General features: G+C 39.2%; 1 protein-coding gene across 13 annotated transcripts in view; it reads left to right on the forward strand.

Moving 5' to 3' along the window:
* The window catches only part of CREBBP (CREB binding lysine acetyltransferase), a 96502-nt gene that overhangs the window by 45373 nt on the left and 34052 nt on the right, over positions 1-17077 (forward strand). For 12 of the 13 annotated variants that reach the window (XM_075165934.1, XM_075165927.1, XM_075165931.1 and 9 more), the window contains 10 exons: positions 884-1133; positions 1660-1773; positions 9075-9317; positions 9960-10059; positions 10516-10662; positions 11140-11257; positions 13930-14122; positions 14257-14310; positions 15570-15694; positions 16339-16527. In XM_075165934.1, coding sequence (XP_075022035.1) covers positions 884-1133; positions 1660-1773; positions 9075-9317; positions 9960-10059; positions 10516-10662; positions 11140-11257; positions 13930-14122; positions 14257-14310; positions 15570-15694; positions 16339-16527 — 1533 coding nt within the window. The remainder of the gene's footprint in view (positions 1-883; positions 1134-1659; positions 1774-9074; positions 9318-9959; positions 10060-10515; positions 10663-11139; positions 11258-13929; positions 14123-14256; positions 14311-15569; positions 15695-16338; positions 16528-17077) is intronic. The other variant, XM_075165929.1, reaches the window with a different exon arrangement.

Below are 17077 nucleotides of genomic sequence, written 5' to 3' on the forward strand. Positions count from 1 at the left end.
TTTCTATGTGTGTTGTCCTTCAAAGGTCTGAGAAGGTAGTTGAAAAGCTTCTAAATCTGTGCTGAAGAAATGACATGTTAAGGAAGCTATTTATCTCTTCTGCACTGTTACGAGCCATGTCTTAGACTGAAGATCTCTGTGGGTACGCAGGCTCTGTCAGGCAGGGCTTGGGCGTTGGTACAGAATTGTGTCTGTAAAGAACGGATGCTGGGAATAAAATACCAGATTTTTACAAGCTGATACAATCTAGCGCCACCCTGTAGTTAACTCTAGTTCACTTCAGTAGGCAAAGTGCAATCCAAATTTAGGTGGCCCTTTCTGGAAGAAAACTGTATACATCTTACCTTGGAGGATTTTCTCTGTGAAAGGAGTATCAGCACTCACTTGTGAGAAGAAAGGCTAATTTAGGCTTGGAAAATCGCTTTTACCTTTTACTGCAATAGTTAGAGACAGTCATATAATTTTGACTGTCGTCTCCCATTGGACTTTTCTTTCTGTTGGGGACAATAAACTAGGATTGAAGTGTATAAAACCTATAATACAAAAATATAATACTAAACAGACTTGAATTCCACCTCCAAGTGTGGCAAGAGCTCTTTCCTGTTGGAATTACGAACTGTCTAATAAACAGAAGATTTTGGATGGCTTGTTACTTGAATTATTGTTTGTAAATGTCTTAACAGAGGAACCTCTCAATACATTTTTGCTTTTCCAAGGTTAGAATAGAAATGTATGCGAATGCTACAGAGACTGGCATAATAATCCTTGTAGCCAGTCATAGCAGAATGCTTGGCAAATAGTCTTGTGATACCTAAATTATTATACAAGATTAATATTGGAATCGAGACTTGCAAACACGATGCTAAACTACCTGTTCTCTCAGTCCCAGATGCAAACCCAGGTACAGCAAGTGGGGATCGTACCGACGCAGGCAATGGCAACTGGACCAACAGCAGATCCGGAGAAGCGCAAACTGATCCAGCAGCAGCTGGTTTTGCTGCTTCACGCTCACAAATGTCAGAGGCGTGAGCAAGCAAATGGAGAGGTGCGGGCCTGTGCTCTCCCGCACTGTCGGACCATGAAAAACGTCCTCAACCACATGACACACTGTCAAGCTGGGAAGGCCTGTCAAGGTGAGAGCACGTTGCTGAAGCTAGTCTTGCAAATGAGCTGTGTAAGGTTTCCTGCATATTTGTCAGCAGTGTTTCTCTTCTTGTCAAGAAGATCCCTATACTTGGCACAAATGAGTGCCAAAACTCGTTCTTTAATTAAACAGCTGCTCCCTTTCTCATTACCTTTGCTCGGTTTCCATTTCTGATCTCTGCACAGTTGTCAATTTAGAAAACAGAATGCAATATTTGCCTTTTAGAAGCAGGATAGTACCAACGGTAGCCTTTAAAGGCTCTTTTTCATCTCCTCCATTCTATGAAGAGGGTGTAATATCGCAGCTCAGGCATGTAGAGTTTCTTAGATTTTAGTACTAGTTTCCTTCATTTGTTATGGCATTATTGGTGGGTCCCAAAAAATTTTAGTTGCACTGAGCTGTGTTTAGTTATATATACAGTATTGCTTGTAAAGGAGAAAGGATAGAGTTGCTCTAAAAAATGAGATGAGTTAATTCAAAACCAGTTAACCATTTATTGCTTTTCCTTGTTACAGTTGCTCATTGTGCATCTTCGAGACAAATCATCTCCCACTGGAAGAATTGTACTCGGCACGACTGTCCTGTGTGCCTTCCTTTGAAAAACGCCAGTGACAAAAGAAATCAACAACGTAAGTAGTTGTTTTACTGCTGTCACAATGGAATGTTACTGTTAAAATAAAGTTGATCAAATGTGCAGTGTAGGAATAAACTTTGATAGTGTCCCAACAAACTTAATAGCTGTTTATAACCTTGTATGAGGATGAATATACTAATGAATTCTTCCTCTTCACTGAATCCAATTTATTTCTTACATACTCAATAATTGAAAAGGGAAAATCTCAGCTCAAGCACGCAGCCATTTTTAAAGGGTGTGGCAACTTCTGGCTGGTGTTTTGTTGTGAGGCAGGTCAATAGATTCCAGTTATAATGCAGTTTTGGATGTAGGTACGGTTTTGGGGAAGCTGTAAGTTACTTCATTATTTTTCTTGCTAGTAGAAACAACTTAAATCAACAAGCTAGTGATTAAGAATAATCAAAAATGTTTGTTAAAAAAAAAAAATTCTTGTGCACAAAAAGATCTCGTCTGGGTGTCTTAATCATTAAGTGTATTTAATGCTGATATAGACTAGCTGAAGTTCTGCAAATCATAGTGGTTTTGCCCATGCCTGTTTTTTATAATAGCTTAGTTGTTACTGATGCTTGGGGGCAGCCAATTTCTAGTGCATTTCTTCCCTCTTGCTCTGAAACAGAAAATACTGAACTTATGTTGGTAGGTTTGCTTCTCATCAAATCATTTGAAAAGATGCCAAGGTAGAACATTTTACAGCATAGATGCAGCAGTTCTAGAAGTCTAAGTAATCTTATGCCTAAATATATTTAAATAAGGGTCAAGAAGTGGAAAATAGCTGGAGGACTTGCAGAGCTTGTACATCTGAATTGTGTTGGAACATTCTGCTAATTCCATTTAGACTGAGACTGCAGTGAGGAACACTAATAAACCTTGGAGGATAGGTTAGGTGAGATTAAGGCAGAGGGGAGAGTAGCTGTTAAGATTGTCCAAATTATCCATCGAGGATGCTCTCACTATAGTTTCAGGAGGGGATTTTTTCCCTCCAAAACTGAAAAAATTATAAATGGAGAGCTACTTGGAGGTAAGGATTTTGTTTTCGTTTTACCAAACTTCTTGATTAACAAGATATGTTTTGTGTGTTAAAAGTAGTAATTTGTTGCAAGTGATTAGTTAGGTTTGGCCTTCAAAAAATGTGTTGAAAGCTTTGCTTTTTAAGATGACGTGGTCCATTTGTGTGTGTAACAGTTGTTATCAAAGTGCTAACAACATACAGCACAACAAATTGTTTTTTTTCAATACAAGCTGCTGTAGAAAAGTAGTTTGTGGCAGTATTTGTTTTTACGTCATTCGTATAGCTTATCAAAAGAGAAGGCACTTGAACAAAAGCAGTCCTTAAAAATAATTTTGTTATGGGATCAAACAGGATGGTGTTTGAATGCAACAGAATTATAATGGATAAGTGTAGAGTTTGGCTCTCTTGGTGCATGCAGGGGAAATAAATATGAAATCTGCTTCTATTCAATTAATCAATAATCCAGTGGTAGTAATCATGAAAATTTGCAGCTTAGTATGCTGAGGTGCAAGGTGCTTTGTTCTGGATTATGTCTCTGAGTCATACACGTGACTCCTTGTGGTTTGTTTGAAGGTAAAAGATGAACACTAAAAGTACTTGTTTACATATATTATAAAGGATACCCGTTTTTAGGCATCAAAAACATTTGTGAAATCATTTACATTAATATGTGCATTTGAAAACACTGTGCCTGATCAGGTGAAAACTAACCTAAGCTAGGTTAGTTTCAGACTTGAAGAAAATGTTGGCGCTCTTAGGAATAAATAATTACAGCATCTACTAAGTTGGGAGGAGGAGGGAATCTGCATATGGCAGAATATGATGAGAACATTTAGAAAGGAAAAAAGAAGTGAGAAGTGTAGTGGCCCTCGTTACTTTTGTCAGGCTGTCGTCCTTACAGAATGAATGACTACGCAGTGGTCATTAAAGACTTTGAGTCCTAGAATCTTCCTTTCTGTGCTCATGCCGATTTTACCGTTGTTACTTCGAGTCCTGTTGTATCTGTGCTGGGCTTTCAAGTGGCTCCTTCAAAGTGTGCGGATCTTTTAGAAGGTTCTGCAGTTCAGCACTTCTGAAACATTGCAATGTGGTGGCTTGCTTCCACCACGTGCAGTGGTTCATGTGCTCTTTGTCGCTATCCATTCCTGCGCCTTGGGGGAGTCCCTCTGCATGCTGCAAAGTCCTGGGGTTTAGGTTGTTACCATGGAGCTGTTTCTTTACAGGTGTCTTACTCCATGTTTTAGCGTTTAGATTCTTTGCAAGGAACATTATCTGTGCCAGGTTTCATTTGTATAGCTGTTTTTTTTTTTTTTTAAATTAATCTTGAACTGTCTTTTATACCTCTGGGAGGGTAGGGGAAAACTGCAAAAAAAAAAAAATGTTATTTTGCACATGCTAAAATATTAAGCTTTTCTTTTGAATAGGCCAGTGACTCCTGTGTTTTGAAGTAATGACTTGAAATTTGGTAGAAATGTTTTGGGGTTGGAGGGTTGTTTTTGTTAGGAAGTACTACTTGCTTCCTGCTGAGCCCACCACAATTTGAGTTATAAATTCTTGCAAACAGCTGTTGATTTATAGCTCTATCATAACAATTATTTTTTCTGAAGATTCATCTTGTCATGCACATGCTTGAGCTTCTTAATTCTTCTGTTCCCGACCTGTTCCTGCCACCAAAGAGCTACTGGGTATGCTTCCTCTTGCAGCCCTGCAGGTGGTGATAAGTGTGCCGTGCTCACCATTTATTGCGAGCTGGGCCATCCTCATGCAATGCTTGATGTGCTTCGTTTCAGGATCCGGGGACACTAGAAAATTTTTGGGATCCGTGTTCCGTTGAGTGAGACCGGAAGGTGGAGTTGTGAACAGGGAGCTGATCTCCCCTGTATTTTTCCTTGTAGGAAAATTTTAAATAAAATGCAGTGAGGAAAAAGCTGGATTTGAGAGAGTAAATTTGAGACAACTAATCTTCATCTAAAAATGTGATTTTTAAAGAAGACTGGGCCAGAAATTCTGGAGTATGTGGACTCAGGGATGAAGGGTGGGAATCTGATGAGGGAAATAGAAATAGGGACTAGGAGCTGGCTGGCTGAGGGAGTAGGTTGTTGACTATGGGCAGAAAATGAAAGAAGACCTGGATGTAGAACATTTGGGAACTAACCCTTTGCAGAGAAGGAAGGAGTGCATTGGTGCGCAGGAAAATGTGTTCAGAAAGAGTAGGCAGCAACTTCTTTACTAGAGCGTGTTTCCTGTGAAAACGGGAAATGAAATCCAGTTTGCTCAAGTCTTACTGTCAGTAACTGTAAAATCTACAAACAAAATGTATCTCTTGTTTTTTTAAGCACTGGAAATCATACATAATGGTGACCTACCAGCTATCAGTTGTTCCACTGAGCCACATGATAGATGGTTAGCCCACAGATTAAGAAGTTCCATTCGTTGACTAATACGATACTATACTGTGAAGACTTTTAGTTTAATGCTTAACTTAAATAAAAATTAAAATGGCCTTGGTGGTGAAGTTTAATACTGACACTTCCTACCTTTAAGTTGCACATAAAATCTTTACCCCGTGATTTGATTCACGATACAGCCTTTTATTAAATGATTATGTACACTTATCTTTTGTATACCTGCCTAGTTCTGGGTGCAGGACGGGCTTGTGCCAAGATGAGTCAAGGTTACCAGCAGAATTTTTGCTCCAGCTACTCTGAGCTAGAATGGATATAACGAGCAGAGCGGGGAGCTGCACGACAGAGCATTTGAACACTGCTGAACGAGTCTCAATTCCAGAACTTGGAAGCAAAGTGAAAAATTTAAATCAGACTTCTCAAAAATGGAGTAACATGTTGCTTTCACTGGGGTGGTAAGGTTAGAGAAGTGCTGGGCATTCATACTTAAAATAGCTTTAGGAGTCTGTGTTTAAAATAAATTCTAATCAACTGGACGGGCCGAGGGGTTCCCCTCTAGGAGACATGATTTCATTAAGGCACTATTATCTACTTTGCACACTGAAATAGGAATCCTGTAGATGAGAGTGTTTGATCGTTTAGATTACATCCTACTGCGTATGCCCAAGAGGGCCTGATCAGGGCTGTTCAGGAAGTTCTGGGGCTGCTTAACTTCTGCTTGTTTGAACTTTCACTCTTAAATCTATAAAAGTCACTCTTAAAGATCACTCTTAAAGATCTATAAACACATGGGACTTCGTAACAGTGGGACATACGGAGCTCAATTGTCTTTAAAGTATTTAGAATGTGAACAGTCCTCTACAGCGTTGTCTCTACACTTGTCGCTTCTGTCATGAGCTCATCAATGTCTAAAGCATCAGTTAATAAAAAAAAAAATCACAGTAAACATTGCTTCATGTAGCAGTGGCCTGATGTGATAACTCCTGTTTCAGTGCTGTATTTATTTAAATTGACTTGATTTCCTAGAGTATCTGCCACAGAAAGGACTGCATTTGCACTTGATCTGTCCAGTATGGAAATTTAATACTCTCTTCCTTCATCTTCTTGTTTGACAGATTGAGATAATGTCATGCATTCGTATAAAACCAATGAACAAACAGACCGAAAAAAAAAACCAACCCACCTTCAAAATCAGATTCCTGATGTTGTGAAAATTCTCAATACAGTATGCTACTAACTGAGTTACAAATACAGAAAACCTGAGACCAAAGAGTCAGAGCCACTCATTTCCACGTTGGAAGTGTGCCGCTGGCTGTAAGAATGTAGTCTGTCCCTGAGTAGTAATACTTTCGCTTGAAGTGTTGAAGCGACGTTTGGCTGTTCACCAGCTTTAGTGACTTTTGCCTTCTTGAATAGGTATGTGCACACATGTGGAACTTCTTGGAGATCATTAGTCTTTTCAAACTGCAAGTCAAAATAGTGGTCTTCAGACATTGTCCCCTTATGATGATGTTAGTAGTTTTATGAAGAAACAGTGGGGTGGTTTTCTTTTTGGAATAGACTTGCTCTCCATGTTGTCACTTTTAAAGTGACATTCAGACTGTCAACTTTGACAGATACTCAAACTGAGTTTTTATAAGTAGTCTTTGGTCTGGGACAGACATAGAGATCTGGAAATCTGGTCTTGCTTAAGTGGACTTCTCTAGAATTGGCTGGATTGTGGTTCCTAAAGCTGCTCTAGTACAAGGGCTGAACTTGTGCTTCACAGTAACCGATACCACTGCCAAAGCTCAGCCCAAAACTGTGGACAAGAGGTGATTGACTTCTCCAAGCTCTGCCCTAGTTTCAGTGTGAGCTTCAAGCCAAGCTTGCAGTCCTCAGATCAGTGCCAGCTTTTTTCCCCAGAGGAAAGGTGAAACACTTGGCTATCCTCAGAGGGATGGCTGGAAGCCTTTTTCCTGCTCCCGGCTTCAGCATCACCTGTGGTCAATGCTACCATCTCCAGAGATGTGCCTCTGATTTACAGCCAATGCTGAAAGCGTATGGGCGTGTTTTGTTGTAACTTTTCTGGAGAAATACCATCCTCTTAACAAGCTCGAACTTCTATTAGCTCCTGAATTGATCCTTTGCTGTCACAACAGCCTCTGAAGCCTTTTGAATTCCAGGGTGCCACAAGTTTTGTGCTATTTAACCTTTCTAGAGACTTCCTATTTCGTGGCTTGCACTAGTGTAAAGGCATGTTTCTCTTAGACTGTGTGATTCCAGAGTGCTATGTGCAAGTCCAAGAAGAAATTCATACAGTTGCTCTTTAATATATCTGTCTTTTTTTTTTTTTTCCCCCTAATGAAACTGATAGGATCTCGGTCAGCTTCTGTCTTTGTTTTTAAACTTGCTTGGAAATCATCAGTGAGTTCAAAAGTTACTATGAATGCGTCCACAGAGTATAAGCATATGTAAGCCTAATTTCCCTAGTAAACCCAGTGTTGAAAATACTGTGGATTGTCCTTGGGGGAAAAAAAGGAGGTTTTCTGTGGGGCTGCTTATTCTGGAGAGGGGGATCTCTGACTATATTTATTTGTAGTTCTTTGGCAAATGAGATCAAATTGAATTCTCATCTGGAGAGGGAAAAGTCTGGACTGTGTAATGTGTGTGTTTTCTCTTGGATGGAAGCTGGAAGTGTGTGTATCTTTTACAGTGATTCTCTCAGTTTCCCTAGTGGGTAAGGATTTAAGAAAGCCTAGATAGTGCTGTTAATGTCTCAGAAGGCTTGTTTTCCTGATTTCTTCTTTTTTCTTCCTAACCATATCCCTCTCCTAATATTTTAATAAAACAGCTATTGTTGCCTGTATTAAAAGCTATTATTGTTGCTATGTTTAGCTCACAAATTTGTAATGCATGTTACATGTTTAATTACTTGAGGGGGAAAATGTGAAGTATGTAGTACTTCTACCAGAGTCTCAGTTATCAAAGTGCAGTGCCTCTGTGGTTAAGGATATACACTATGTGTCATTCACAATGGAACATGTTATTACTTAGAATGGCAGCTAAAATGAGGACCAGAAAGCAGATTTTTATTCACTTCTGGGTTTAGTAAAAACTACTTTTCCCTGTTGTTTCCATTTCCTGTCTACAATGGAAATGACTCTTCCATATTTCTGTGCAGTGAGAGAGGTTGGTTGGTTGTGGTCGTCATATAGGATAACGAATACCTAAATATTATTATCTAAATTGTTTACCAAAACCTGTGGCAGGCTCATCCCCTTTCTGACTCTTCAAATTATTTTAGATTTTGTCAGTACAATCTGAAACCCATGAGGGCTTTTCATATCTCTGAATAACTTGGGGTTTAGGGTAATTTAGCCTTCAGAGGATTCATCTAGTGACTGCTCGGAATGAAAATTTCTACCAACAGATCTTCAGTATTACCTTTGTGTCCAAGGACACAATATTTCTGCTGAACTCAGGATCTCTGTTCTGGAGCCAAATATTTTGACCTAAAATGGGATTGATGGGAAAGAGGGAAGTAGAAGAAACAATTTCCACCCCTCACTTCCCCCTTAGTCTACTGTCCCAAGAATGAAAATCCTATTTAGCCTTATATTGGAGCCTATACTTCATGTATATTACAGTAATTATGGGCTTATCTGCCCCAAATTTAGAGCACTTCTCTTTAGACTGCATGTATTAATTGCTAGGGTGGTTTCTGTCCTGTGGAATCAAAGGCTGAGTTTCCCCACTTGGCATCTCGGGTGTCGTTCTGTCCTTTGGCAGAAAAATATATACCATATAACTATATGCATGTTCTGTTGATTCTTGGCATGATTTGTTTTATTGTTTGTCCTCATTGATTTTCAATTTTCTCTTATCCTTTCTTTTTTATAGCCCTTTTAGGGTCTCCAGCTGGTGGAATCCAAAATTCCATCGGTTCTGTTGGCACAGGCCAGCAGAATACTCCGTCGCTAAGTAATCCTAATCCGATTGACCCCAGCTCCATGCAGCGAGCCTACGCTGCTCTTGGACTGCCATATGGCAACCAGCCTCAAACACAGTTGCAGCCCCAGGTACAAGGCCAACAGCCGGCACAGCCTCAGGCTCACCAGCAAATGAGGACCATTAATGCATTGGGTAGGTGGAAAAAAACCCAAGAACTAAGGTGTTAAAATAAACTGAACTGTTGAATGTTTAGGGTAGTGTAGCATTTCACTTGATCAGAGTAGTGACTTTCTGTTCATGTTGATTAATAACTTAAAATTATACTATTTATAAACACTACCATTCATTTACATTTGAATATTAGAAAGCTTTGAATTCATCGCTTCTGCCAAATAGCAGTAGCTTTAGTTCCTTTTAAAATATAGTCCATAGCTTATTGTTGTCTAAGGTGATTAGACAGAATTGCTGAAGGATTTTCATTTGTTTAACAAGCATTTCACCTGTTCTAGCAGACAATTCTGTCTCAAATGTTAATTTCTTTCTGGAATGTAATTGTAGTATTATCTTTTTTTTAGCTTATTGAACTAGTCTTAAGAGTTTATGAATTTTAAATTTTAATAGACTAGTTTTTGTAGGAAAAAAGAATTCAGACTGAAAGTAACTTTTAATTCCATAAGTAGCTACATATATGCACCACAGCAGATATTATCATAAAAGTACTTACCTGATACACTGTTTCTTTCGTCAACCAGCTGGATCAGTAAAGTGTAGTTTTGCCATGTCATTGTCAAAATTGTGAACTGGGTACCAATGATGTTTAATTTTGTCCCAAAGGAGCCAACCAGATGAACCTTCCCGCAGGAGGAATAACAACAGACCAGCAAGCTAGTCTAATTTCTGAAACTGCTCTTCCAACATCCCTTGGGACAAATAAGTAATGCACGCATTTTCATTCTTGCTCGATTAAACATTTATTTACATGCTTATGAATGTAAATAAAGAGCATGCTTTAAAAACTAATTGTATTGGCGTGGAAATGATTAGTCACTTCTATAGCTACGCTCTTCCTTCCTACTTCAATTCTATATCTACCGCTTTGCGCCCCCTCAGAGAGCCCCGGAATATTTAGTGGTTTTAAATGAATTCCCAAAGGAAGAATATTTTGGATTTTCCAGTTGTGATTCTTTATCGTTCATACCATGTCTTGCAAACTCCTGAGCTTTGCTGCTGTAGGTGTTGCAGTTTGCTGATGTCAAAATTTCACTTAGCAAATGTTTGATGCAGTAGCTAGAAATGATGAAAGGAATTACTTAAAAATTACTTCAGGCATCAAACGTACAACAAAACTCTGCATTCTGTACTGTAACAGTCCCTTTTCTTTTTATTTTAGCCCACTAATGAATGATGGCACAAATTCTGGCAATGTTGGAAACCTCAGCTCAATGCCAACAGCTGCACCTCCTTCTAGTACCGGGGTAAGGAAAGCATGGCATGAACATGTCACTCAGGACCTGCGCAATCATTTAGTGCATAAACTGTAAGTATTCACCAAGACCGTGTATTTTTCCTGAATGTTTTTAAAGAATTTCAGTACTGTAGTTCTACTATTAAGCTGAAAAGTTGTTGATGAGGAAGTTACCAGTAGTGGTTCTGTGGCACTGGACCACTGAGGATGAGCTGTTACCTTTAACCCGCTTCTTCAGTTCATTCTTTGTGCTCATTAAGGAATGGGCATGAAATTAGTTTACATTGATAGTAAATTCGCTCTGCTATAGTAAACAAGTATTTAGACTCTAGACTGTAAAACCTCACGTTTTTTCATCATTGAATTTGCCTTAATCTTGTGGGGAGTAGTGCAATATAGATTTTTTTTTTTTCTTTTTTAAACAATTTTGATATGCTTTTACATCTCTGATGTATGAAGGAATGTCCAGGTTGAATATTATAAAGCTATATTGAATTATATTTTTTTTCTCTGAAGAACTTTTCTTTTATTCTTTCTCCTTTCTTGTAGTGTCCAAGCCATCTTCCCCACTCCTGACCCGGCAGCACTGAAGGATCGCCGCATGGAGAACTTGGTGGCTTATGCCAGGAAAGTGGAAGGAGATATGTATGAATCTGCTAACAGTAGGGTATGTTGCTTCAGTCCACGTATTCAGTATATGTTCAAGAATAGTAGTATCACAAAACCACAGAGAATCATTTCACTGTTCTCTTGATATGGAAAGTCATGCTTTCTGTCTATGATAGTGTTTGTATAGCCCCAAGCCATCTGGTTAGTGCCACTCCAAGCTAATTCACCTCCCTCAGCTCCACGAAAACTAGGCGACATTGTCCCAGCCCTATTTGCATTCCTCCTGAAAGTGTGATTGACGTGCATGAAGATTGGAGCACAGCTTGGAGTTCTTGATGTTTCCCTTGCTGACTTTCTCCTTTCTGTGTAAATAGTAGTTTTAAAACTTTACCGTTGGAGGTTTTCTCTGGGACTCAGTCCTTTTAAACTGCTTACCTTTTACCCGCGCTGTTGGAATTGTTTCTCCTCTACTCAGCAGCACCGAGAGTGATCTGGCTAAGGCACATTGCTGTTTCACCTCTTAACATAATAAGTCAGTTTGCCTGCATTTGTCCTTGTACATGGGAAACACGACAGAATTCCTGTTATTGTTCATGATGTTTGTTCTGTCTTTAAAGAAGTGTCAGTTCAAAGCTCTGTTACTCAGAGGGAGCAAACCCCTGTTGATTGACATGCTGAGGATACTATTTCATTATGACACTGTGGTAATTCTACCCTAAAGGAACCACTCCCTGAAAGTTTTCATCAGGCAAAGACGTTAGTAGCACCAGTTAATAACAGCTAGTGAGATCTTGCCTGATCAGAATCTTGAGGTCCTTTCTTAAATAAGGTGAGAGTAGTTAGTGGCATTTCCGGTGATAATCATCCAGTAAGACAGTAACACTTAGTCTGCCCCTCTCAGACCATCTCCCAGAAGAGCTGAAGATGGAATGCAAGTTCTGTTTCCTAGAGGTAGATAGGCAGTGGCCATACTTGTAATGCTATGTCAGCGTCGGTCAGTGACAATATCATATTCTCCTTGTGGCTACCAAGAGGTTGTTGAGCAAGGAAGACTTGTGTGTGATCACCCTTGATCACTCTGGCAGCTTTAGAGAACAACTTCAGAGAGAACAAGGATTTCGTAGACATACATGGTAATATAAATACCTTCTCAGATAGGATGAGCTTAGTAGACTTCTGGTTATAAAACTAAATGTCTTCTGACCTCTCTGCCAGACAAATACCCAGAAGTATCTTCGCTTCACCCCTTAAAACAGCTGTCAAAGCCTCATTGCCAGAAGTCTCTTACGGGAATTCATCTAACGTATTTGGCTCCAAGCAGCAAACTTGGAAGAAGGGAGTAGTTTAGAATGTATTAATGATGCCGTGTGGAATTGCATCCTTCTTTTTGAGGAGCACCCGTTCTACTTGACATTGAAAAACAGATTGGTATGAGGCATCATTGTAAGCAGTTCGACGTTGTTTTAGTAGTATGTGCTCCTTGTGAACACGTCCTTTTTCAGGGATCTTTGCAGTGTGAAAGTAGCAAATATTAAATTTACAAGTAGGAAGTTATAGGTGAAGTGTCTTGAGCAGGAGGAGGGAAGGGGCTGTAGTGCTTTTAGGTTGGACAGCAGAAAGTGTCTGCACCGATGGATTTTTGAGACATTCGGAGGAGGGAAGTGACCTAAAAACAAAGCTTTATGTTGCAACAGTGGACTTTGTTAACAAGGCTGGTGAGAAATACCTATCTCGTGCTAGTTTTCTGAAATGAACTCCATCCTACTGTAATAACAAATTCTAGTTTTGATGAAATTTGGATGAAGACAAAATGATTGTGGGACAAGCATCACTTAACCTTTGCTCCATGTAACACTGGGTTTTAAAAGCATAGGTGACCCTACAAAAGAAATGTAGTCTTGAGGGTTTGGGGGGAGTTTTTTGCCTTTAACAGGTGCATACTCGCATGCACGTGGCAGATGCGTGTCCAGCAATTGCTGACAAGCAAAATTGTCTACCTTGCTGTGCACTGTGACTGTCTTATTTGATCTTTTGTCAATGTGGATTGAGTAAAATGGATTTTTCATCTTGTACAGATGTAGTGTTTAGTTGTCTATGCCTATGTGGACTATTTTTCACTGATTTCCTCCATTCCCTTGGAGTTTTGTCTGGTTTTGTTTATTCCTTGCAATGACGGCCAGTAGTCAGACTCTTTAGGAAAAGAGCAGTTCCTTTCTTTGTGTAAAAATTGATCTGTCCTTAACATCTATCTCCTGAAGTTTATTCAGCGTAACTGTGTTGCTGGGAACATCTTCTTTTGTCTGTGGATTAGTAGAAATGTTTATTATGAAAATAACATTTAAAAATCATTAACACTTAGAAACTAAATCACAGCTTCTTGGTTTTTGTCAAGGCAATAGAGAACCTACAGTCTTCAACTTTGTCTACTAATCTACTCAGAGTAGATACGAAGGATAGCCGTAAAGCCAAGTCTCATATGTGTTTTCTGGAAGCTTTGTTTTTCCTTTTCTGCATTAAAGCAGTGATGAGACTGTCTCAATTTAACAGGATAAAGAAATACTTCTTTTTCAAATAGGCAGGTGTATACATAAAAAATAAAAAACAAACCAAAACAAACAAACAAAAAAAAACAACCACCAAACCAGGTGACGATGTTCTGGTAGACTACATGAGTTCTGCTGCTGCTTTCTTATGCTTGATGCTGGGTACTATTTTTTTTTTCTCTTCTAGGATGAATACTATCATTTATTAGCAGAGAAAATCTATAAGATACAGAAGGAGCTAGAAGAGAAACGGAGGTCTCGTCTACATAAACAAGGGATGTTGGGGAATCAGCCAGCCTTACAGACCCCAGGACCTCAGCCCCCTGGTATCCCACAGGTGGCTGCTGCCATGGGCCAGGCACAGCCCGTGAGGCCGCCCAGTAAGTACTTCTGTAGGAGGTACTTCTGCATTTCAGCTGTAGCTCTGCACAGTTTGTGTCCTTGGGCCCTCATGCTAATCTCGAGTTCGTATTTTAAATTGTTCTTTGCTGACTGTTCTTCTGTTGTGTTGCAGATGGGCCTATGTCCATGCCAACCGTGCCTATAAGTCGTATGCAGGTTTCTCAAGGTATCTATGTTTTCCTCTCTAATTGCAATTTGTGGCTTCAAAATAATTGTTAGGGGGAAAAGCTGATCTTCTGTTTTTCTTTTGGAGCTGGGGTGGGAGGAACTACTGGGTCTCCTTTTTTTTCAGATCATTCTTTGTTGTTCCTCTGTGGCAGGAACTGTCTCAGTGCAGTCTTGTCTTAAGAACTGCAATATGTACCCAATACTTTGCTAGCGATTGGGAAGTAACTCAGTCGTTTCAAAAAGAGGAGAGCGCAAGCAAGAATACTGCAAATAATCTCATTTAAAACACTCTAACGGAGGGGTGGGAGGAGGAGAGGAGGAGGATGTTGGCATGTTTGCATCGGTTAATTAGCCAAAAATACACCTGTAGCTGGAAACTTAGCACATTAATCCTAGAATCTGTATAACTAATTATATCCTTTCTTGGTTTCTGATGCAAAGTGCATCCAAAAAAGCCTTGTAGCTTGTTCGTAGCACTGATGGCTTGTCGTCACTGATTTAGGCTACTGTGGGCTCATGGGTATTTTCTTTCTGAAAAATAAAAACCCATGACTTTAAGTGCTTTGGCTTCCTCCAAAAGTGTGTGCCCAATTATTTTATTTCTTGGTTCAGAGTTAGTAATAGTTGAAACTCGTGTTGAAATGTCCTTGAGAAGTTACATCCTTTTAAAATTCATTTCAATAGGAGAAAAAGTTGACAGCAAATATAGCTCCATAATTATTTATTTACACCTTTATTCCTGTTAGACAAGTTTGGGGTTTTTTGAAGAGGTTAAACATTTTGTATAAAAAGCACAACACCTGTTTAAGCATATTGCTAGCTTTTGTCCTGATTTGAGGCTAGGAGTTGCCTTCATATATACAATATGTATTTTTATCGTATTTACGTCAACCATTTCAGTGAGGCCTGAATAAGACATTGCTGTTTCAAAGCAAATGCCTGATTTTAAGAAACCGTCCCAAGGTATTATGTAGAAATAGCATCCTGCCTTTGCAGATCATCCACACTTTTCATCTTTTGCCCTTTTTTTTTTTTTTTGACACCAAAAGTTAAATTTCACCCTAACTGATATTCTAAATACTTCTTGCATCCTGATTTGTCTCTCAAGCCAAGTAATTTGAACAAAGTTAAAAGAAAAAGATGCAGTGCAGGGCAGTCAAACTTTAGTCATAATAAATGTTGATTTTATAGTAGAGTGTACATACATAAATTCTGATGACTTCTTCCTAATGAGTTGTTTTGGGGGTGCATTTGCAGGAATGAATCAGTTTAACCCCATGTCCATAGGGAATGTACAGATGCCACAGGCACCCATGGGACCCCGTGCAGCTTCTCCGATGAACCATCCTGTACAAATGAACAACATGGGCGCTGTTCCTGCGGTTCGTACTTCTTGTTACCAAGTTCTTCTCAAAATTGGTTGATTACATTTAGCAGTGTTAATGCTATTCTGAGAAGGCCATATCATAGAGTAGTACCGTAAATTGTAGGATAATTTCATGGAAATGTACTGAGTCTGTCAGGCTTTTATTGAGGCGTTTGTTTTCAATATTTACATGTTTAAAAAAGAAACAAACCAAACAAAAAAAAAACTTTAGGGAGGTTGATGCCAGAGATTCAATAATCTCCAACAGTCTGTGGAAGAGCATAGTTGTTTCAGAAACTGTGTCTTTGCAGTATGTATACCTTCTTTATTCCTCCATGAAAACATGTTTTTATTCTTTAGAAAAACAATCCAGTGAAACCGAAAATATTTTTATCTCCATTAGCTCAGAGAATAAAGCGGAGTTTCAACACTCTTAGTGAAGTTTTGTATATTACCTGTTTAAAAATAACTTCCTCAGGAATACTGTGGAATAAATGCTAAAGTTACATGCATATGCCCACTTCCATTTGGTTTACTGAAGCCAGTTTTCCTTTTATTTTTCTTGTCCTATCTTTTGGTCGATTACATTGAGGGTATTTTCCTTTGTCTTGCTCCATAGCACTAAATGGTAATATCTTTAATTTGGGTGTTAATTTTCAGATGGCAATGTCTCCTTCTCGAATGCCTCAGCCGCAGAACATGATGGGAGCTCATTCCAACAACATGATGGGTCAGGCTCCTACCCAGAACCAATTCCTGCCGCAGAATCAGTTTCCAGCATCCAGTGGGGCTATGAATGTGAACAATGTGGGCATGGGTCAATCAACAGCCCAGGCCGGGGTGGCACAGGTAAGATGTGTTTTCTAATACTTGAGTTATTTACTCTTAATTATTTTGTTCTAATTTATTTAATTTATGTATGTTTGTTTATTTATATTTATATATCCATTGTTTATTGTAGTCACCCCTGACTTTTGGGGGACCCTGGGTTGCATCTGCCTTCTTCATAAGCTCTTATGTAACCTATCTACATCTGCTAACTGGGGGGTAGCGCCCTGTAATTCCTGATTTAAATTTTTAAAAATGCATGCCGATGAGATTCTTAGGGGCAGTATCAGAAGTTAGTTTACGGGACGTTTATGAGCATATGCTTTTGTCTTTGTGTGGACCTTAGTAGCGAACTTTAAATCAAGAATTACAATAAAGTGGTTGGGGAAGATCTTTTAAAGCTTGTTTTAACCTCTCTACTTCTAAAGAGAAAATTGGGGTTTTTTCTGTAACATTTTTCTGTTGCAGTAGTGGTCTGTGCTTGTGATGCCAAAGTATATGCTTTTCCATAGGGAGAGGCTTGCTTTTTAACTCGGAGTCCAAGTAATTTAGGTTAGTTGAGGCCTCCAGC

The sequence above is a fragment of the Calonectris borealis genome, chromosome 16, assembly GCF_964195595.1.
Source record: "Calonectris borealis chromosome 16, bCalBor7.hap1.2, whole genome shotgun sequence".
Lineage (NCBI taxonomy): Eukaryota > Metazoa > Chordata > Aves > Procellariiformes > Procellariidae > Calonectris > Calonectris borealis.